Source organism: Heloderma suspectum, chromosome 4 (assembly GCF_057233095.1).
Source record: "Heloderma suspectum isolate Gila_16-S chromosome 4, 16-S_ref, whole genome shotgun sequence".
Taxonomy (NCBI): Eukaryota; Metazoa; Chordata; class Lepidosauria; order Squamata; family Helodermatidae; genus Heloderma; species Heloderma suspectum.
The window spans coordinates 114,379,641-114,404,110 of NC_139461.1; the positions used below are offsets into that span (position 1 = coordinate 114,379,641).

Consider the following 24,470-nt stretch of genomic DNA (forward strand, 5'->3'; position numbering starts at 1 on the left):
AATGAAAAACTTATCACACAAGCCAAAATATGCCAAGGTAGATGTTAATTTTTCTTATCACATGCCTAAAAAAGGTTGAATTCAAAGCCACTATCCATATCAATCTGTAATTTTAAATGTTTCAAAAATATTGGTTTAGATCAGACTTTATAGAGTTTCATTAAACAACATTTACTGGAAGCAAGTTCAGTAGAAAGTGGCTGCTTTGTTGGTCCAAAAAGAGATACAAATCAGGCAAATAATATATTTTACTGGATCGATTCAGATTGGCAGGAGCATGTGAAAAGCTTTCAAACATCTTGATCACCTTGCATGCTCATACACCAACCTAAGTTGGCTCAGTTACATAGATGCCATTTCTGCTTTGCTTCTCATACAGCAGAAATGGCCAGCATCTGTAATCTCAGAGGCTACTGTATTGGTCAGCTAGTGGTCCAAGGCAGGAAATGTATTTGGCCACACAAACTGATCTCTGCATGAATTGTCAGGCTTAATAATAAAGTTAGCTCCACCTAACAGCAACAGCTTCATAGTTATGGAACACAAGGAACTACATAAAATATCATGAAGAAAGATGAAGCACTGAACTATAAGTTCTTTCTCTTGAAACTTGAAAAACCTTTCTGAGTGAAACTATAAGCCATACCCTAGCTTAAAATCTGATATGATCACCAAAAGCCAGAAAAAACAAATTCAAGTGCTGGATTTGACACCCACCCCACACCTACCCCTCCATGCCTATCCAACTGCAGTGAAGGCATTTGAGAATCTAAGGTTCTTTGGATTTAGTAATTTCAGCTGCATGGTATTACCTCACTTCTCTACTTTCCCCCCTTTTAATTCACTGCTTATACTGGCACAAACTAGAAGTATTTTTATGATGTCAAATGGACATTGGAAGGAAGATATAGATCATGCCACTTTCACGTAATTCCTAAAATGCAAAGACTGTCAGTGTGATGAAAAGCAGAGAACAGTCATGTTTAATCCAAAGTCCATCTTGCAAGTATAATTATAAAAAGGGGGTTTTGATCGAAGGGGTATCTTATAACAATATAAGAGATAAAAGAAGAAAACAATTAGGATTAATTTTAGTATTAGTACTGCAATATTGATTTCATCTATGCAGACTTAATTCAAGACAGATATGCCCTATGCTCTTTTTATATTGTCAATAATCTGGAAAAGACCAAGAAATATTTTAAACACTGAAAGCACCTCCTTCATGACATTGAAGCATGCTTACTTTCCAATTCCACATCTCAATACACAACTAAATATTAACTGCAATTAAGAAAGCCTATAAATACTGTAGCACACTGTAAATGTTCTGTAAGCACAATCTCTCATTTCTGAAATGTAGTTCTTACCCAGAAAAAACTATCATCTTAACAATTCAGTAACAGCATACTGAAAATAGATACTCTTCTTAAGGACCCCTTTTCTGACTAGATTGCCGCTTCCCACTAATCCCCCAGTACTGCTAGAAGTACACTTTTATTAGCATCAATTCATGCAAGGATCCTTAATACTTTGCAAAGTCTCTGAATTCAGGGGCCTGGTACAAACCACGGTGAAGTTTAGTGGAACATTTTGTATCATCTATGTATTTAATTCCCAGAGAATGCATGTGTTTTCTGCCAATTCATAGTTCACAAATATGTAGAACTCAAGTCACCACAGTAGAATAACATGAGCAGCTACTCACATGGATAATGCCGATCAAAAGAATTAGCTGATGTGTTAAAGAGGCAAATTATAAAATCTTTCTGAAAAGCATAGTAAGCCTTTCTACTGGTTGACAACTTACCTGACTCTTTCTGTCTCACTATTAACCTTAGTCACCTACTAAGATTTATTCAATCCATTTATACCCTCATATTTTTCTGGAAATCCATGTAAAGATTAGGACAATTGTACTTTTGACATTTCTTTCATACTTATGACACTTACCTGACAGGGCATCTTGTGCTTCAAAAAAGGTGCTGAGGCCTCCTTTGACATATTGCAGACTTCCCTCATTCTTCTTATTGGCTTGTTTCTTCAAATTCATTACTGCCATTTTAAGCTGATCAAAACTAAAACCAAGAGAAAAGGAAAACTCAGATGGCATTTATACAATAAGTATGAAATTAGATACTTAAAAATAAATATTAAACCATCAAACACCATACCAACACACTTAGAGAGGGACTAGAATGACCCACTGTCATATCCTTAATTACCTGGAGACAACTTCATCATTGGAAAACATTTCTTCAATGATAGTTATTGCCTACTCATACTGAAGAGAGAACTGCAGCATTTGTAACATATGATGGAAATTGTATGTTACCAAGCTGTTGCTTGAGAACTGAATCCACCATGTGAAAAAAGGTGGATGTGAATCCACTTCCAGAAAGATTTGGAAGAGGTAAAGAGAACAAAAACAATGTAAGAAAAGGAAGGAATTTCAGAGAAAAGCTGATAATACTTTGTCTCTATACCCATTAAAATATCAGTGCTGCTCATAATCATCATACCTGAACTTAAAATAAGGAATACTGTATCGGTCATTTACATATTTTAAGGTCATTAGTTTATAAAAAAGTATTTACAAAGAAGAAGAAAAGAGATTCCCCCCTCCCCTTTTTAAGAGAGGAAGAAAGACGATAAATAGTCAGATTAACAAAATCGTCTACAGCTGCACAATACAGCCAACCAAAATGTCATTCATACAGATCTTTCATCTCCTCATTACTGTTACTAGTCTAAAACAATAATTGGATCTCTGCCTTTTAAAATTTTGGTTTTCTATCCGTGTATTTTTGTTTATTCTTGTCATAATGACAAATGTACTTCGTTCAGCAAACATGCCAAGAGGAGGGACATTCAATTTAAATGAGTAAATATCTAACAATGAACTCCAACTATGAATTATAGCTACTGTCTAGAGGACTAGATTCCATGAAATGAAAGAAAGTTTGCTATTTCAGATATAGGAAGCTATGAAATAGTGGGTATAATAAAGTAACTGTGAAATAGGAAACTTTTCATATATATCAGTGGCAAAGTACTGGGGGCGATTACCTTTTAAGAACCTGGTAAAAATCACACTGTTGTGTGTTTTTTAGTCAAAATGTCAGTGTTCATAATAAACATTTTCTTATATTCAATTCACATAACAGTCAATATTATGAATATGAAAATCAGTTGTGAGCATAGGATTGGATCCAGATTAAGTTAGCTGAAGTTAAGTTGGTTTCCACTGAAACCAATGAGACAAGTTAATCATGACTTAAGGCAAGTCCCATCAATATCAATGGAACTGAAATTCAACTAAGTCTGGATTCAGCCCACAGGGGTGTATCCAATGTTGGTCTAACCCAAGTCTGATTCATTTCAATGGGTCTACTCTAAGTAGGGCTAACATTGGATACAACCCAGAGTTATTAATTTACTGTGTACATTAATCCATGTATACCAACATAAACCAGATAAGCAAAAAAACAGAACATACACCTGTAAAGAAATACACAATAAGTCTAATTGGTCCAAGCAGCTTCTGCGCACTTAAAAAAAATGGATAACCAGAATTGGTATACTTTTCAGTGCCATTTCTACAGGGCCAGCTCAAAGATAAATTGTGAGCCACCATGAACTGGGTACAAATATAAAAACAATCTACTGTAGTCTCAGAGTTAGGTGCAATCCACAAACTGCCAATGACCAGTCACAAATGCTTATGAACTACTGACCTGCAGCCACTAATAGCCACCATTACTAATAGTAGCCACATCATTAAAGCATTAAGACAAACTTCATACTAACCTTGTTGTTGAATGGTTCTCTATCAAATACCAGGCAGCAGAAAAGTTTTCACTGGTGAAATCAGCACTCAACCCAGGAAACAGAGTTTCCAGCTCCTTCTGTGGAAACTTTCCTCTGAAACAGTAAATAAGAAACATTTACTGAAACAAAGACTACAAGGGGTAATGCTCTTATGCATGTGTGTGTATGCACGCATGCGCGCACACACAAACACAAAACAGCTTGTCTTTCAGATGAAAATGCCAAGCATTAAGGCTGTAATCCCACACACAAATTAAGCGTGCACAAGTATCACTGAATTTAACTGCACATGTACATAGTTAAAGCCTAGGAGAATAACTATGCAGTAGTGAAATAACTGATAACTTTTCTGGATTTCTCAAACTCACAGAATCAACAGCATAAAGCTGTCCTTCAGTTCTAAATGTGAACAGAACTGTAGAAATTAAGAAAATAATTGCTTTATCAGAGCAAGCCAAAGTCCAGCTAGCCTAGCATTTTGTTTCAAAGATCAGCCAACTGGATGCCTCCAAGTATTTACAAAATAAGCCCACCTCCATTTTTGTCCTACCATCTGGTATTCAGAGCAACATTGGCTCTGTAGATGGATCATTTAGTTACCATTACTGATAATTGTTGATAATCTTCCATCAATTATAGGTCTAATCCGTTTTCTAAAGCAAACTTAGCTAATTGCCATCAGCCCATACTGTGGAAGTCCACTCAATAAATTAAACACTTTCTTCTATCAGTACTAAGCACCACCTTGCAGTTTCAAAACTTCCAGTGTGGCTTACAATTTAGAATTAAAAGAATCCTAAAAATATAAATACAATACAACATATTACTAAAAGTAGCAGAGCAATTTAATTCTGTCTTAACTACTCCAGTGAACTTTGGCATAAAAGTGAGTAGTCCACTATACCTTTGGGATAAAGCAGAACCCCCTAATGAATAATCTCTGCTTAGAAGAACATTGTCTCCTGTTCTTTAGCCCAATTAATATATTACAATTGAGACAAAGGAAGTAACTGCACCAGTTGCCTAATCTCCATTAGTTTTTCTTACAGATATTATGAGTGCCGTGTAGGACTAGACAATGTGGAAGGAGATCATATGCTCTAATGGTAACATATAAATTGTGCTTCTGCTTCCCTGATATCCCCATGACAAGTCTATTTTCTCCTATTTATCAAATGGGAACATTAATGGCTTATCTAAACTGTGAGAGGAAATGCACTAAAGACTGCAAGCATATTTTCGGCTAATAGTACTGCAGAAATCATAAGGGCTAAGAAGAGGATATGACTTTAAGCTTCTGTGTTAGGAGAGGGGAAAAAAAATGGGGGCCAACTTGGATTAATCCTGGAGGGAATACAGCCTGGCTTTTCAGCAGCTGAACCAGGAGGGATCATGAGACTACAAGCACTGGGGGCTGAAGTATTCTCCCAACCATGAGCAGTTACTATAGCCTGCCAAAGAACAGTGGCCTGATTGAAAGTGAGGTCCTATTTATGTGTAGGGAGATGGATAGCAGAACAAAAAATGAGTGCAGCTTGGAGAGCTAGATACCTATAAGAGACATAAGGAAGAGGCAGCCAAGGATGAAAAATCTCCTGAGCTACTCTCAGAAACAAGCCAAAAGGAAAATGAAGAAAGAGGAGTGCAGGTGTTGGGTTAACCCTCTCCCTTCTCTGAGGTCTCGGACAGCTCATTGTGGTGCACTAGAAAGTGGTCCTCATGGTTCGTATGTACCGCACACCATCCACCTCAGGCCATTTAAAAATGAGTTGCAACTTTGTTGTTGTTGTTGTTCAGTCGTTCAGTTGTGTCCGACTCTTCGTGACCCCATGGACCATAGCACGCCAGGCCTTCCTGTCCTACGCTCTCTCCCGGAGCGTGCTCAAGTCCATATTCATTGCATCGGTGATGCTATCTAGCCATCTCATCCTCTGTCGTCCCTTTCTCCTTTTGCCTTCAGTCTTTCCCAGCATCAGGGTCTTTTCCAGAGAGTTTCTCTTCGCATTAGGTGGCCAAAATATTTCAGCTTCAGCTTCAGTATCTGTCCTTCCAATGAGCACTCAGGGTTGATTTCCTTGAGGATTGACTGATTGGACCTCCTTGCAGTCCAGGGGACTAGTAAGAGTCTTCTCCAGCACCACAGTTCGAAAGCATCAATTCTTCGGCACTCAGCCTTCCTTATAGTCCAGCTCTCACAGCCATACATTACTACTGGGAAAACCATAGCTTTGATTAGACGGACCTTTGTCGGCAAGGTGATGTCTCTGCTTCTTACTATGCTGTCTAGGTTGGCCATAGCTTTCCTCCCAAGGAGCAAGCGTCTTTTAATTTCATGGCTACAGTCACCGTCTGCGGTGATCTTGGAGCCCAAGAAAGTAAAATCTGTCACTGCTTCCATTTCTTCCCCTTCTATATGCCAGGAAGTGATGGGGCCAGATGCCATGATCTTCGTTTTTTTAACGCTGAGTTTCAAACCAGCTTTTGCACTCTCCACTTTCACCCTCAACAAGAGGCTCTTGAGATCCTCTTCGCTTTCTGCCATTAGGGTGGTATCGTCTGCATATCGGAGGTTGTTGATAATTCTCCCAGCAATCTTAATTCCGACCTCTGATTCATCCAACCCGGCATTTCTCATGATGTACTCTGCATATAAGTTAAATAAGCAGGGTGACAACATGCAGCCTTGTCGTACTCCTTTCCCAATTTTGAACCAATCGGTTGTTCCATGTCTGGTTCTTACTGTTGCTTCTTGACCCTCGTACAGGTTTCTCAGGAGACAGGTAAGGTGGTCTGGTACTCCCATCGCTTTAAGAATTTGCCACAGTTTGTTGTGATCCACACAATCAAAGGCTTTAGCGTAGTCAGTGAAGCAGAAATAGACGTTTTTCTGGAATTCTCTTGCTTTCTCCATGGTCCAGCGAATGTTGGCAATTTGATCCCTAGTTCCTCTGCCTCTTCGAAACCCAGCTTGTACTTCCGGTAGTTCTCGGTTTGCATACTGCTGAAGCCTAGCTCGTAGGATTTTGAGCATCACCTTGCTGGCATGTGAAATGAGTGCAATTGTGCGGTAGTTTGAACACTCTTTGGTGTTGCCCTTCTTTGGAATTGGAATGTAAACTGACCTTTTCCAGTCTTGCGGCCATTGTTGAGTGTTCCAAATTTGCTGGCATATTGAATGCAGCACTTTAACAGCATCATCTTTTAGGATTTTAAATAGCTCAACTGGAATACTGTCATCTCCGCTAGCTTTGTTGTTACTAATGCTTCCTAAGGCCCACTTGACTTCACTCTCTAGGATGTCCGGCTCAAGTTCAGTGACCGCACTATCATGGCTATCAGGGACATTCAGATCTTTCCTGTATAGTTCTTCTGTGTATTCTTGCCACCTCTTCTTAATCTCATCTGCTTCTGTGAGGTCCCTGCCTTCTTTGTCCTTTATCATGCCCGTCTTTGCACAAAACGTTCCCTTGAGATCTCCGATTTTCTTGAAGAGATCTCTAGTCTTTCCCATTCTGTTGTTTTCCTCGATTTCTTTGCATTGTTCATTTAAGAAGGCCTTCTTGTCTCTCCTTGCTATTCTCTGGAACTCTGCATTCAGTTGGATATATCTTCCCCTTTCTCCCTTGCTTTTCGTTTCCCTTCTTTCCTTAGCTACTTGTAAAGCCTCATCAGACAGCCACTTGGCTTTCTTGCATTTCTTTTTCTTTGGGATGGATTGAGTTGCTGCCTCCTGAACAATGTTACGGACCTCTGTCCATAGTTCCTCAGGCACTCTTGTCTATCAGGTCTAATCCCTTAAATCTATTCCTTACCTCCACTGTATATTCATCAGGGATATGATTTAGGTCATACCTGCATGGTTTAGTGGTTTTCCCTACGTTCTTCAATTTAAGCTGAAATGTTGCAAGAAGCAGCTCATGACCTGAGCCACAGTCAGCTCCAGGTCTTGTTTTTACTGACTGTATAGAACTTCTCCATCTCTGGCTGCAAAGGACATAATCAATCTGATTTCGATATTGACCATCTGGTGATGTCCATGTGTAGAGTCGCCTCTTGTGCTGTTGGAAAAGAGTGTTCGCTATGATCAGCGTGTTCTCTTGGCAAAACTCTATTAGCTTTTGTCCTGCTTCATTTTGTACACCAAGGCCATGCTTGCCTGTTATCCCGGTGATTTCTTGACTCCCTACTTTAGCATTCCAATCCCCTATGATGAAGAGGACATCTTTTTTGGGTGTTAGTTCTAGAAGGTGTTGTAGGTCTTCACAGAACTGATCAACTTCAGCTTCTTCGGCATCAGTGGTTGGGGCATAGACTTGAATTACTGTGATGTTGAATGGTTTGCCTTGGATTCGTACTGAGATCATTCGATCGTTTTTCAGATTGTACCCCAGTACTGCTTTTCCCACCCTTTTGTTGACTATGAGTGCTACTCCATTTCTTCTAAGGGATTCTTGCCCACAGTAGTAGATATAATGGTCACCTGAATTAAATTCGCCCATGCCTGTCCATTTGAGTTCGCTGATTCCCAAGATGTCAATGTTCAATCTTGCCATCTCATGTTTGACCACCTCCAGCTTACCTTGATTCATTGATCTGACATTCCAGGTCCCTAAACAATACTGTTCTTTACAGCATCGGATTCTCATCTTCCGGCGTTATCTCTTTTAGCCTTGTGATACATTCCATGGGGTTTTCTTGGCAAGAATACTGGAGTGGGTTGCCATTTCCTTCTCCAGTGGACCACATTTTGTCAGAACTCTCTGCCATGACCTGTCCGTCTTGGGTGGCCCTGCACAGCATAGCTTATGGCTTCACTGAGTTATGCAAGCCCCTTCGCCACAACAAGGCAGTGATCCATGAAGGGGGAGTTGCAACTAGTAGATGTTAATGGGACACATTGGAATAGGTGCAATTCTGCTCCTCTATTAGGCACAGGCTCTGCATAGGGTCTAGGATACAGCATCTAACAGGTGTTCCTTCGGATAACATTTTCAACCTCTTGGTTATTGGAACCAGATCAACAACAGTGCTGATCGAGCGGTATGCAGCATGCACCCAATTTGAAGACAGAAATGACAACTTTCAGTTTTATTCTGCCATTTCTTATTTAGCAAGAATGAAGGTGGCAGATCACTACTGATAAAATAGCTGTGGTGATGTGAACTAAGGGTTTATGTGAAAAATACATGTGTGATAAATGTGCATGTGAGAGAACATTGATTTTAATGTTTCTCAAGGATGAGACAATTATGCTTCTTATTCTCTATAGTGCTGCCTCCCAGAGTCATATAGTTGCCCCAAAAATACTTTAGAAACATTATAGTTCAAAAATAAATTTGTGATATTAGACACAAAATCTGAAATAAAATCCCTCTCTGATGCATTAGAAGTAAACTTTTCATATATGCAAAACATTGATTGCAATCCAGCGGTCTCATACATGCCACTTTTCAGCACACAAATGTGGTTTTGAGTGCACAGGAGTTTATCTAAATTGTAGTCATTAAAACATAAAACTGTAAGACTACATAGACCACAGACTATAAGGAAAGAGCTATTGCAATCCTACACACAATTAGATTTCTAACATCTCATTGATTTCACAGTTGAATTAAAGCAGGATAATTGTCCATGGGACTACTTCTCAAGCATACAGAAAACAAAAAGTTACAAAGATTAAAAAATCCACTGATGTCAATAATAAGTTTAATAACACATTGTTAGAAGAAATGTTTTAAAGTTCTGATTGTAAACCATTAATTCCCAGAACTGGCTGCAATCCTATACACTGATCAGGAAGTAAGGTCCACTGAACCCAATGGGGCATACTTCTAAGTAGACATGCATAGGATTGAGCTGACTGTGTGTTGTGAATGAACTGCTACTCTGCCACAAGAAATAAATCTGTAAAGAATTAAAGTCTCCAATGAGCCCATAGGCTCAGAAATGAGGATGTCCACTGCATCTTTGCATCATTTATGCTCTAGCATTGCAACAAGTCTGACAGGTCCATTTAAATCACTCTCCACACACACAACCAAATTACCTACTCTGAGAACAGTGACTCATGCAGAAGTGCATTGCTTTGATGACAGGTAATGTTTACTCTTTCCCAAGCTAAAAGCTCTCAGGAGAGCCTTACAGACACTTGGGAAACACAAACTCTGTTCAGTTGTTCTAAGCATGTGTAATCTCTACAAACAAGCCTCTGTGGGAGCTCTCCATGTAATCTAGAACCCTGGAATATCAGGGTTCTAAATCTCAGGAAGAGCCTCCACAAATAGAGGCTTCCACTGCAGACAGACATGCTCTACATGCAGAGAGCAATGAGGACACGACAGAGGGCAGAGGATCTAGCATGTCTGTTCCTGGTCCCTATCCTCACCCGTAGAGACTGCATGCCCTTAGAACAACTGAAGAAGGCAATGTATTTAACTCTAGGTAGGCATGTAATGTATTTAACTCTAGGTAGGCAACATAAAAGCTAAATAGTGGGGTTTGGGCAAGAAGAAACCAGAAACACAGTAGCTCTTTTCTTTACAGTCCATGGGACTACACTGGCTGAAATAGGCTAAGGAGCAGAGATTAGGTATAATCAGCCACTATCAGCAATAAGGATGCCCTCCTTTCTGCCTTCCCCATCCTCCTGTCTTGTTGCAGTTCCAGAGACTAGCTACGGTCTGTTGCAAAAACAGGGTGTGAGCACTTCATAAAATGAAAATCAGCCCCAGCATTTTGAGTTTGGGCACAAAATATGTGCATCGTATCGAGTTTGAAGGATTCCTTAAAAGTCCCTTTTGTAAAATGAAAACTCACAAGATGCTGAATACTGTGCCCAGTATCAATTTCTATGCATATGGAAGCTAATCATGGAAAATACAAACACATATAAATGCATCCTGAAGAGAAATCAATTGAGACGATAATAATAGGGTGAGGACCATAGGGCAACTTCCATTAATATAAACAGAACTCTATTTTACTAAGTGGCTTGATGATCATAGCGCAGCTTGTCAAATGGACTGGATGACAATATATGAGAGAGTTGGCTCCATTCACAGTGTGTTATGTTTTCATTACATTCCACTGCCAAATTAATTTCCACAGATTTGCTTACTGTCTCAAGCACCATACCCAGGCTGTAACAGAAACAATAGAGAGCCTGGGATATCTGTCTTATTTGAGTGGTGAGAATCGCAATAGTGGGTGGCAAACAACACCTACTAACTAAAGGGAGACCATGCTGACACTCCTGGAAAATGTCAAATGCTGTTATGTATCCAATTCATCATAAAAGCAAAATAAAAATGTCACTGCAAGAAAAATGTAACTTCAAATGCTGGCTTCATTGGAAGTATGTAGAGAGGCAAAGCAATCTTTACACTTTGGGCAAATTTCCACATCAAGGGCTTTCTAAAGGCTAGTTCACACATGCATGCACTTCACTTAATTTTGCATCACAGGATTTCTCAACACTTTATGACTTGCAGCTGACTGTTTGAACTGACTCCAGTTTAAAAACCCACTGCGGCAGAGGTAATTTGGCAATTTCCATTCTTCATGGCTCATTCACACATGCAAGCCACCAACTGATGTTGTCATCATCAAGTGATAACATTTATGTGTGAGCTAGTCATATATGGAGTTACAGCTCTGATTGCATAAACTCTCTAGTGAAATAAAATAAAATAAAAAGCATTGTTTGAGGTGGTACTGGGAGATATTACGGAAAGAATCTTTTAGTGATTGATCTATAATGAGTAAATCATACATGTGAGTCACTGCTTGATGAATAATAAGTTATTAAAGGGTGACTATGTATGTGTAAACCACACCTTTCACAATCACTTATTCTGAGATAAATAAACAATGAAACAAATTAAAGGATTGTTGTTTATATGACTGATGAGACTAATCAATCATATAAACCTGCCCAATCATGTAAACAATCATATAAACCTGCCCGAACCCTAAGATCATCTTCAGGGGTCCTTTTCAAAGGAAGTGAGGTGGGTGACTACCAGGAAGAGGGCCTTTTCTGCTGTGGCACCCTGGCTGTGGAATGAGCTCCCTAGAGAGGTTTACCTGACACCTACATTGTACTCTTTCAAGTGCCAGGTGAAGACCTTTTTATTTTCCTAGCACTTTAGCATTATGGTCTTTTAACTTTTCTGTTTTAAATCGGTTACTGCTTTCTAAATCTCTGCACTGCTGCTAGGTTTTATTCTGGGTTTTTTTTATACTGTAGTTTTAAGCTTTTATATTTTATACTTTTTTATTCTGTACTCTGTTGTTATATTTTTTTGTAAACTGCCCAGACAGCTTCAGCTATTGGGTGGTGTAGAAATGTAATAAATAAATAATCAGATGGATATAATGTTAATCAGGGTTCCACTGATTGGGACTGGGTGCACAGCCTGTAATGAATAGACTCCCCTTGAAGGACCACATACAGTTTGGGGGTGTTCCTGGATCCTTCAGTTTCCCCAGTTATTTAAGTGGTGACTGTGGCTAGAAGTGTTCTTTACCGGCTTTAGCTGGCTTGCAAGCTGCAAACGTTTCTAGAGAAAACAGGCTTGCATCTGTCATGCATGACCTAGTTACATGCAGATTAGACCAGCCTTCTCCAGCCTGGTACTCCCATGTCCATGCTGGTTGGGGATGATGGCAGTTGAAGTCCAAGACTATTGTGATGTTTACTATGTGGGTCTGTCTTTAAAAGTTCTGAAAATACAAATTGGGCCATCCACAGTACTGGCTGGAATTTCATGATCTGATTCTGTATCAACAACATTGGTTACTCATTTGTTTCCAAGTTCAGTTTAAAGCACTTGTGTTAATGTTTAAAGGGCTTAATGGCCTAGTTCTTGAACACCTCAAGAATCACCTTCTCTAAAATAGACTTGCCTATGCTTTTAAGATCAGCCTCTGAGTCTCTGCTCTGTCCCATCTTCACAGTATTCTTCCCTTCAGCACCTTTTAATTCATTTCTTCACTTACTCTCTTGCCCATACCCTCCCTCTGTTTTTCCTTAGGCTTCTGGTCAGTTCATTACTCTTTTCTTTCTACACAGAAGAACTTTTCAGGTTAGTCTCCCACTTTTCCTCTCCATCACTTTCCTAATTCACACTCATTTCTGAATGTTCTTGGCTTTGTGTTTTGTCTTTTTCTAAACCTGCAAGCTTGATCTTCTATCCTCTTTATTAAATTGTCTTGCTCCCATTATTATTCTTTTTGCATTGCATATTTTAACCTCTCACCTTCTTCTGGTATCTATCCTCCTTGCTTTGTCTGCTATTGTTCTGTCCTATGCTGAAGAAGCCTTCTTTTGATAGTCTTCCTAATTATAATCCTTTACTTTGAAAATTCTTTAAATTCCTTGTCCTTCCTTGATTTTTGAGTGAATCTGCTTTTTGTTACTATAATTACATGGAATCTACTCTAAACTCAAATTTTCTGTGAATTCCTGCTTGCTAAATCATGGGGTCTATTTTCCATTCTTTCCTTGAAATCTTGAGTTACTGACATGACTATTAAATTAATTCTTTTATTTTTGATAAGCATGTTTTCATTATTTCTGTTCATCTTTTAATTACAATTAATGCTCTTCTTTCCATCTTTCAGCAAATGTTGAAGAACTATTCTGGACCCTCCTATCATTTTCTTCTCCTATCCTTCATTTGTGTCTGTACCTTCTCTCTTTTCATTCACTCTGGATAATACTTCTTTCTTCTACTTAAAGAACCACACAGTCTTCTTTGACTCCCCCCTCTATTTCTTCTTTTATTAATACTACTGGAAAACCGACTACTTCAATACTGCAAAAAATAATTATTTTGTCTCCCTCTACTGGAAATACTATTCTCTTTCCTGGTTTCATTGCTGTAATTCTCTTCATTCCTGTTTTCCTCTTTGCTTTTTCTGTATTTCTGTTTTGCTCACATTTCTCCTTTGTTGCATTCCCTGCTCTGACTCCCATTTTGTCACTAGATCTAGTTTGTTACTTTTTAATTTCTACATCTCTTCACCCCTTGGCTTCTTATCATATCTTCCTTTCTCTCCCTTTGCCTTATAATATCCTCTCTGTTGATACACTGCTTTTGTATAAACCTTGGCTGGATTCTTCTATTTCAGGTCTCAGTCCATTCTTTCTGACTGCCCATTTTATCTGGAATTCACTGCCCACCGTTCATATCTCTCCCTCTGTGTAAGCACTTAAAAACAGCAACTAAAAATGTTTTGCCTCAAGTTTTTAATCTCTGTTCTCTGCCTCTTCTTCTCTTCCACTTCCTTTTATATTCCTTCTGTTTTTCTTAACTATCTTGACCTTTTAGATTACAAGCCTGTGGGTAGAGTCTGCTCTTTTTAACAGAATTATTGCACAGCATCTAGTGTTTGAGGCACTTATAAACAACCACCACCACCACTGACTGCAATCACTAAATCAAATGCAGGGAGGAAGAGAAGTTATAGCTCATAGTGGTAGCAGAATGCATTTACTGAAACTAGCAATGATACCGAAGTTGAGATTTGAGAGTTCAAAACATTAATTTTCCCAGTTTGGAATGTCTGTGCTATCTGCGTGTTGAGCCCACACCTCTCTGAAGTTCAGGCTCAGTTTACAATTAGTTTGATTCCAACCCTGCATCAACTCTTCTGGCTAGCACAGCTTCTCCCTTCCGTTTCCTGCCAAAACTCATCTAGTGGTAGCAGAAGCAATGGGCTCCTCTTACAGCTTTCATTAGGCCCTGCAGCAGCACTGTCAGCACCAAGACTCCTAGGAAATGTAGTTTACCAGGGCTTCTATGGTGTGACTAAGGACTCCAACGCCCCGCGAAGCTATCATTCCTGGGTTTTTGGTGCTTAGGGCATCATTCATGCACGTTTTAGTGCCTAAAAGAGACTTCAGCAAAAATCTCCTCATGCCAAAGCTAATTAGGTTTGGAGGCACGGGAAAGGGCTTCTGGGGAAAGGCTTGCAAAGAGGGTGGGGAGGCCTCAGAGCTTTTCCTGTTCCTGATAATATCAATGGGAGCACAATGAAATCTGGAGCTCATAATAAGGCCAAGCTTAAAAATATAAGCTAGTCCAGATCCGATGTGAACTAAGCCCAGATCAGATCATTTGAGGTGAGCCCACTGCAAATTGAACCCTGGGAAGTTCACCCATCTCCACAGTGGCCAAAGTATGAATACCATCAAGCAATCTAAACCAGATCCTGTACAACATGTCAGCACAACCCTAATTCAGAAACTTGGTGAAAGAATGCTCACCTCAAGCAAGTGCTTCCAAAGAAATGGGTCAGTGGTATCAGCTTCCTTAGCAGAATGTAGTTATATGGGTGGAATTTGACAGGTTTACTTGCTTTCATTTAAAAAGAAATGTAAATGTGTGTTTCATAAATATAGCTTTTAAATAGTAATCAACAATCCAGATGAAGTGATTTTTGTGTACATGACTCTGTAAAATCTATTTAAAACTCAAACAAAGCAGTTCTACTGGATACTGTCAGTGAAAAGTAACATGAACTAGATTCCAGAGGATTTTATAGGTCAAGAAGAGCCATTTTAAGTAAATAAAGACTGAATGGCAACCACCATAAACAAACCAAGTTACCATACACATTCCCCCTGTCTGGTATCAGCCAGACTCCTAGGAGCAAAAGTTTGTACCAGCTGTATTCTGTTACTCATGCATGCAGGAGACCAGCAGAAAGGACGCTAGAGCAGACTAAACAGGACAGACCCAAAGTTGTTAAGACGGACTATCTCCAGTGGTAGGCCAGAGGACAAGGATGCTCTCTGGAACAATCCAAAGGGCAGCTAATGGAAAATCTGGTCATTGCCTAAGTATAATACTTATATGGTAGAACATCACGTAACCAATGCATCTGAGTGACACAGTGAGAGACAAGGGAAAAAGTAGGCAGGCACCTTAAACCGATGACAAAGATTTATAGTCAACAAATACAGGGCAAAAATCTGACCAAAGTTAAGTGCTATTCATTTCAATGGAAGATCATATAACGCCTCTCCCAATGAAATCCATGGGGCTTTGAAGTATTTGGGCTACCATCATGTCTATATAGCTATGCAGATTTCATGATCTTGTGATAGTCTGCCTTCTGATGTGGAAAATTAAAATATTTAACTGAAACCTGCAGCAACCCAGCTGAGCTGTTTTAAGAATGAAAGCCCCCTTCTATTTACATAGAAACCAAAGACAGAGCACCTCTGCTAAAACAGCCAACTGACATCACAAAAGAAGATTCACATGTTCCATTAGGTGGCAGTGTACGATCAGCAAGCTAGACCTTGAAGGCAGAAACCAAGTTACTAATCTGAAGACACATAGCACTACTGAGAATATTTCAACTTTATAGTCACTTTCAAAACATTCCTAGTAATAACACAGTAATTGGACACAAAGCACTGATAGACTATTCCTAGCCAGATAAAGCACATTTAGGATTGATAACTAATGCTACATTTAAATAAAAAAAAATACACATTGATGCCAGAGAAGCAAAAGATAGAAAAGATACAATTAATCCAGTTTTATCAACAGAGTAACGACATCAGTCCAGCAATAAGAGTCTCCTGACACCTTAAGAGCAAATTAGTTTATTGTGGTCTACGTTTTCAAAGGCAAGATCCCAATTCATCAGGTTTGAAACCCAGGCCAATTCATTCCTCTGAAGCAGGCTTTGTGGGAGGCTGCTGGGGAGTGGGGGAACAAAAAAAGGGGAAACTTTCCTTCCATGAACTTCCTTATGTTATCTTAGGATTCAAGTCTTAATCACCATGGAAGACCTGCTTTTCTGCTGGAATTGGATCTTCATTGCCATAGTAGTAAACACAGCAACACATCTGTGTTAGTTAAGGAAAATAACCAAACCTGTTTGAGATTGTACATACCATATATAACTACTACTGTCTGCTATATTTAGCTGGAACTCTACATTCAGTTTGGAATGGTTTTAATGTTGTTGTTATTATTTTTAATTGGTATAGTAGCACTGCAATTGCATGCTGTCCGTAAGTATTGTGTTGTCAGATCTTGTATTCTTACATCCTGAAAAGGCACAGGCAAATTCCTTTTGCTGTGTTTGTCGGGAAGCCTGCTACCTCTCCCCTACTGAGCATGATTATTTAATAAAGAGCCTACAGTAAGAATGTCTGTACATTTATCTTTCATTATCCTCTCCTTTAATTCGTTATTTCAAATAATTTTGCAAAAGTGTGCGTACACATCGAAAGATTTTCACTCTCTCACACACATATGGACTTCTATATCCTCTATAAACCTAGTTTGGCTTTTGCAGAGTGTGCTCCCAACTTCCACCCATATACCAAAATACAACACACACAAATAAAAACAAGAAAGGTTAGAAGCATTCTCCAGTCAGGTCTGTTGATCATGTGTCTCAATTACAATCCACAAGTACTGCTAATAGCCAACTTCCATTCATTTCAGTAAGTCTTAGACACAATCCCTGACAGGCAACTTAAGTCCAATAGATTGTTGCACATGGCTGCATACCTGCATACACCCCCACTACTCACTGGTTTAAAATGCAGAACTAAGTGCAGGACTGACACAAGTGGGAAATTAAGCAACCATCTGTATTATTGTAGTCTCACAGAACTCAAAGGGTTTTTCACAAGAATAAGTGAACAGTGAACATATTTACAGCTATAAGGTACCCATATTTGCAATAAAAAGATTTGGAAGCAGACTCATCTCAACTGGGAAGCAGTTTCCACACTGACCACTGTTAAGCACTTCACTGCAAAATCTTCATCACACAAACCAAGCAGGCATGAAGTATCTTCATACAAATAAGAAAATCAAGTATTTGATTTTTTAAGACTATAAAATAAATTTTGCAACTGAAATTTAACCAATATGTCTGGAGCTATGTTGGCCCATGATTTTCAGCATGTGTATGATAGTAACATACTTACACCTCCTCCCCAGAGAAACAAGGTTACATGCCTTTTGGAGGATCTAATTCTACAATCTTAATACTTCCTGAAAAACAAATTCTGAACATAAAGTTAAAATAAATAAAATGAAAGGCCAGCTATACTATATCATCCACCTTTCTATTAAAACACAGCAGTTCTGCATGCAGGCATAGATAATTTACATATTCTCCTACTCGTTTGTCCTCTTATTTATTTATGGGTCTATTGTAGTAATAAACATTACAAACAGGGCAGCTCTCACTTCATTACCTCTGGCAGACAAAACAGAACATACTTTCTTCATTTTAACTTAATGATGCCCCCTGACCATTCTATATTACTAATTTCACCAGTTTTGAGTTATTGCAGACCTGCACTAAAGCCAAACACAGCCCACCAGTTAAGGGATGGTGGCCTACTAGTGGCCCCAAACCCTCCTATTACTGTTGCCACGCTAGAACTGCAAAGCTGAAAAAGGATAATTGCCAAGCACATGGCAGCCAAGCAAACGCCTAGTGAGCTTGATGGGTTGCAAGTTGTGCAGGGCTTGATTAGCAGAACTCAAATATTGTTAGAACAAAATCTCAACCAAAAACACCTGTGCCAATGTATTAGTTTACAATGTTGACAGAATGCCACGACTGTGCTTCTGTTTCATTGGTATGAACATCATAAGCATTTAACGATTGCTTCAGCAGATTTTACAACTGGGGATATATTAAATTTGCGCAATATCCCTAACTTCCCAGCATGTATAAAGGCACTGCACTACTATGGCACTGCAGCCCACATGCCCCCAGCTATGTTACAGCTGGAATTTAACGGGATATACTTGGAGGCAGAGGTGTGTGATAGACAAAAGTATTACTGTAGATAAGGCTATATTCCACTATTTTACTCAGAACAATAAAATACGGATACGCCCATCAATACACTGTGTTTAAAATGCAATGATCACGTGGCACTCCACTCTAAATATTTTCATGGCCTCTCTGCAGTGCTAGTGTTACATAGCAGTTCTGACATTGCAGTGATCCACACCCAGAAGAACACACTTGCTATCACAGCAAGTCTTAAGAAAAGGACATATCAACAGTTATTTACAGAAATGCCACTATTGGAATTTTGCATAAGGTTTGTAGTAATTCTGCATAGAAATAGGATTTGTGGTTAGGAAAAAAAATCACTAGCATTTCAAAAAAATCTGAAATAAATGATAAATGAATCTTTTATCCTACAACTGCTGCTACTGATCCCAATCTAAACACACTCACAAATGCAAACCAGCTAGAAGCTTGAACAGCTTCTATGAAGTAAGAACCTCATTTACCATCTAATCCTTTTATCTCCCAAAGCTATTAAAAGTATTCCCATTATATGGAGTTTTAACTAGTGATCTGGGCAAGACCGTTAAACTATTATTATTATTAAAGTTTATGTGTCACTTCCCACTTGAAAAAGCAGTCTTGAAGCGACACACACACAATACAGAAATATAAAATTAATATAATATACAATAAAACTAAAACACAAAGCAATATGTACAAGCAAAAAGCCTACCAAAGAACTGAGCACCAGGCAAAACTGCTGGCTTGCATAGCTGGTATGCTAAGGCTGAAATTCGATGCATGCTTTCTGGGACTTATGGGGTAAGTGCTTTATCATCCTTGTTTGGGGTCTGTTTCACTCATTATGCAAACCATGAACTGACACTGAGCCCAGTTCAGATGTAATGATCTTGCACCAATAAACTATGGTTTGGCTAGAGAATGAGCCATGTGACCATGCACTTCCTCCTTGACCGTCCCCACTTCAGTGCCGATATCGTGGCTGGTTTAAACCAGTTACCAATTAAACAGGGGTGCAGAAACTCTTTCAGCCCAAAGGTGAAATTCCATTTCAAAGAGGCTCTTGGGGGCCACATTCCAGTGGTGGTCAGTCAAAGGCAAAAGAGGTGGGGCCAAAAATACCAGCATATTTTAGTGTAAAATTTTTACTGGCAGTAACTAAGCATTGGGAGAGGTATTTCAACCATTTAGAATGGGGGAAAACCTGCACAAAAAGCCAAGAAACCACAAAATGATATGTGGTTGGGTGAAAGGGGTGGGGCCCGGGGAAGGGGGCATGGTCTTCTGGGAAACCTCAGAGAGCCAGATTTGGCCCCCAGGCCTGAAGTTCTGCACCCGTGCTTTACAATCTAACTGGAAAACTGTGGTTTAACCCGTTTACAAACTAGAATATGAAAACAGAATCAGATTGCATACATGGGCACAGCTTGTTCTCAGGATAGTGCTCCATGGTTTATCAACCCAAAAGACTGAACAGGACCCAAGCCAGCCAATCCTAGCCCCCTGAGAAGTACACCTGTATATATGTTTGCCATGATGCCTTACATTTTCCAGATGAAGGGCTCCTAGTGCTAACAATCAAAAGGCATTTTGCAACTATTCCATCTTTTTCCCTTAATGGATTTTTTTCTGGCCCCCAAAAATGACAGCAGCAGCAGCGAGAAAACACAGGAAGGCTGCAAGTTGAAGACATTGTCAACTGGACCCCCAGTAAAATTCCGTGAATGAGGCAACGTGACTGCACAATAAAAGCTTCCCTGGAAGCACTCTAGGTTTACACTTTAGAGTATAATGCGTGGAGAGGATTTTATCCTCATAACCTCTCAGAGGAATATCATTACTGTTTCTATTTATCTAGTGGGAAACTGAAGAAGTGAACCCTGTCAGTAAAGGCATGACAAGAGTTAAGAAACACTAGCTTTCTATGACCAAGTCAAGTTCTCTGTTAGACTCTATACATGCTTTTCTCACATTTCAAACTCTGAAACCTTCTGGAATCCATACAGGGAAAGCTGCTAAGAATGTGAATCAATACTACTTGGTACTCACTTATCTATCTCAATACCAAGAGGATTAGCAGGACGTAGAGACAAAGGGGGCATCCCTTTGTTTCTGTCAGTGCGCATGTCGTAATAGTTAATTTCATCAACCCAGACAGCAGACTGATCCAAGATACCTAGAGAAAACAAAAGGCATATCCTTATAACAATAAGCCCTGTCCAGCCTCATGAAGTTCTGCCTTGTAAGGCTTCTTTGACTTAATTCAGCAACTATAAAATATATGCCTAGATAATTGTTTGGGAAAAGTAGGACAAAAGCAACCTGGAAACCAACTCCCACACTGCCTTTATTGTCATTTTCTGGCCTAGCAATGCCACCCAAAGAGTAGCAAAGCAATATATGGTTATTCAAAGGGTTTTATTTGAGCTAAAGCTCTCTTCCACTCATGACACTAACATTGTTGGGTTTTGTTTTGCTTTTTTCTGCTTTCCTGCATCCATAACGCAAATGTAAAACCTCCACTGGCAAATGTGTACATTTAATTTCTCCTCTACATTCCTCCCAGCATTAAAATTCATACATGGGCACAGGCAGCATAAGAGAGGCTCAAATATGCTTTATACTATCAGGTGTTAAAATACCTTGTGTGATCAAAGCAGGGTTATTTGGAACTCGATCGGATGTCTACTGAGTTGAACAGAACCTACTGCAGGTGTGAGGTTGGGGAACATGTGGCCCTCCCGATGCTGCTGGAGTGCAACTCCCATTATCCCTCACCATTGAATATGCAGGGTAGGGCTGATGGGAGTTGCAGTCCAATAAGATCTGGAATTCCTCACCTCCGACCTACTGCTATACAGAAGCCTATGGGATTCAGGTGCAAGTATGGGAATGTAATTTAAACCTTGATCAATAACTAAGAAAATATTAAGTATTCTGAAATTCAGGAAAGGGCCATAGCTCAATGGCAGAACACATTATCTGCATAATGCCAAGTTCAGTTCCAACATTTCCACTTAGAGGGTTTCAAGTAGCAAGCCTAGGAAATACCTATGCCCTAGACAACCTGGAATGCTGTTCCCAGTCAGAGTAGACAGAACTGAGCTAGACAGAACAAGCAAAGGGCTGGATGTGCCTGATCTCATCTGATCTTAGAAGCTAAGCAGGGTCAACCCTGGTTAGTACTTGGATGGGAGACTGCCTGGGAATCAGGTGTCCTGCACTGAGCAGGGCACTGGACTTGATGGTCTTACAGGCCCCTCCCAACCCTATGATTCTACGGACCAATGGCCTGACTAGACACAGCTTCATTTGTTCATAGAATTTGATAAATAAACCACACACCCAGATCCCATTAAGACTTCCTTTTAAAAAAGACTTAATAACATTTTAATTACTTAGGAAAACTACTTACAAGTATAGATGTAAAGGAATGTGGCAAACATACCTATTTTTTCAGGTTTCAGGAGTTTGAAAGAAACCGTCGAAGTCCCTTTGCCTCCTGACCTTGTTGTGACGATAATGTCTCCTTTGTCATTCTTAGCTTGACCTACTCGACACACAATTTTGCTGGCTGACATCCATTCAGCAGTTAGAAGACAGTTGTGTCCACAGATGGTCAAGCCTATTAGAGAGTCAGATCAAAATGGAGGAAAAGTGCTTGATGGTGAATATTCCTTATTTCATAAGTACCTGAAGTGCTTTAGGTTTACAAACGTAACTTGTGTTACTTACTTTTATGAAATTCAGCTTTAAAAAGCAGTTTAGAAGGCTTTATAAGGCAGTGCTCTAAATACATAAACATTAGTAGCCAATACTGAAGTACTCAGCCTCGACCACTGGGTGAACATGAGATTACAGATACAATAAAAATTTGAAAAAGACTGTAAAATGGAGCTCAGAAAGCACCAATAGCATGGTACTGCAGTGATTCTCAAACTCTGGACCAGACGTCCCTTGTGAGGCATGGACACCCAAAGGGATTGATTCATCGCCCCTGGAAGAGAACTTTCACAGTATCCCTATTCGCCCATCATCCCAACCTAATTTGGGAAAAAAGAAAGCTCAGGAAGAGCTGCTGCTTTGTTCTAATGATAATTCCCCTGGTATGGCCTTAGGAGGGGTCAGAGATTTTCATTTCATTTATTATACTTCCATACCGCCCCATAGCCAAAGTTCACTGGGTGGTTCACAAAAAACCCTAATGCCAGTGTTGGATTATTCCACAGATCCTTACATGCAGCAACAGGCTGCAGATACAAGAGACTCCATACCTGTAGAACAGAGTACTTGTGCTGCGGTTACCGGGGGGGGGGGGGGGGGCGGAAGGGTCACAAGGTAGAGTAATTTCAGACCGATTGGCAGCACTCAGGTTCAGAAAGTTTGAAAAACACTGTTATCAGTAAAGCCAAAAACTGAAATAACTTTAAATGAGCTACTCATAACCCTCAAAAATTTAGCTACATACCTTCATAAGGAGCAAGCAAAATGTAGAAGAGTGTAGATTTGCTTGGTGAACTTATCAACCTCACACTATGATAAGCCACTGGATGAAGGAAGGCATTAAAAAAATGGCTCCTGCCCTATGATACAGCTTCAAGAATATGTCTCATGCCAGGAGCCTCCTGGCTGTTTGGGACAAGAGCTTCCTACTGGAAAGACCAGTCCTCCTGTAACAGGTGTTTGCTGATAGACATTTGGCAAATGTTAGATTGCATCCAGATTTAGCCATACTTAGAGTAGACCTATTGAAATCAATGGGACTTAAATTTCAGTGGGTGAACTCTAACTATAACTGTGGGTGGGTTCGTACATCACACTAAGGCACCCTATGAATAACCCATGGTGGGTTGGTTGTTCACGGAACAACTCATGGTACATCCGTGAGACAATTGGGTTTGCCATAGCTTTTTCTTTCTCTCCTTCCCTCTCAGTCCTCCAGCAGGCTTCAGCACATATCCCAGGGGACTTTGTCACAAAATCCATCTTGTCTCCCCATCCCCACTCTGATCGCTACCCCTTTTCATTCCCCAGCTTTTAAAAAACATTTAGTGCCTCAAAAATGCATAATTGGGGGGTATACATTTTTTTGTTATTATTTTTGTCAGTCTTTCCCAAGTGTGCACTTACAGCTGTCCAATATGTGTAGTCTTGCCTGATTATTTTCCTCATATGTTTCAGATGTCAAAGGCAGCCCTCAGGTGGAGTAGGTAACATACAAGGAAATTGAGAGGACGAGGTTGCCTATTGGCTAATTTGTGCACAGTTGCGAAGGACTGGGAGAAATAACAGTAAGAGAAAGGAGGGACCCAGTAGCACAGTTCAGAAGCACTGAAAATGAGAGGAAAACCCAAAGGAACAAGTGTACCAAAAGGGGAGAGCAACAATATCTCCCCCTTGGCAATGTGATCCTCTCACTTTTAGTGTTGAACTGATGCCTGTCAGTGCCCTCCACCTTTTCAACACTTCCCGACTCTCCAGCTACTCCAGAAAGGGGAGATATTAACTCCCCATGCCTTTTCATGTTACCTACTCTACTTTGCCACTCCCTTTGACAGCTGAAACATACAAGGAAATTAACCAGGCAAGCCTACACATATCGGACAGCCTCCCCCCATGACGACCTCAACTGCATATTTTTGGGGCACCGTTTTTTTTTTTTTTAAGCTGGGAATGAGTGATGGTCTTTCAAACGTGCCGTATCAGCATCAGTGGAATGGCAGTCACTGGCGAGGTCGCAAAGAGCAGGTGTCACAGGCTATTTTTGCCATTCTTCCCAAGTGGCTCTGTAGCCAATTGCGGCAATGCATGATAAAATTGGT

At 39.8% G+C, this 24,470-nt stretch overlaps 1 protein-coding gene across 4 annotated transcripts in view; it reads right to left on the reverse strand.

Annotated features, from left to right (window-relative positions):
* EXOC2 (exocyst complex component 2) overlaps positions 1-24,470 on the reverse strand; it is a 111,561-nt gene that overhangs the window by 84,918 nt on the left and 2,173 nt on the right. For all 4 annotated transcript variants that reach the window (XM_084850468.1, XM_084850469.1, XM_084850470.1 and 1 more), the window contains exons 3-6: positions 22,097-22,273; positions 20,698-20,824; positions 3,811-3,924; positions 1,954-2,078 (exon numbers count right to left, since the gene is read on the reverse strand). In XM_084850468.1, the coding sequence (XP_084706594.1) occupies positions 1,954-2,078; positions 3,811-3,924; positions 20,698-20,824; positions 22,097-22,273 (543 nt within the window). The remainder of the gene's footprint in view (positions 1-1,953; positions 2,079-3,810; positions 3,925-20,697; positions 20,825-22,096; positions 22,274-24,470) is intronic.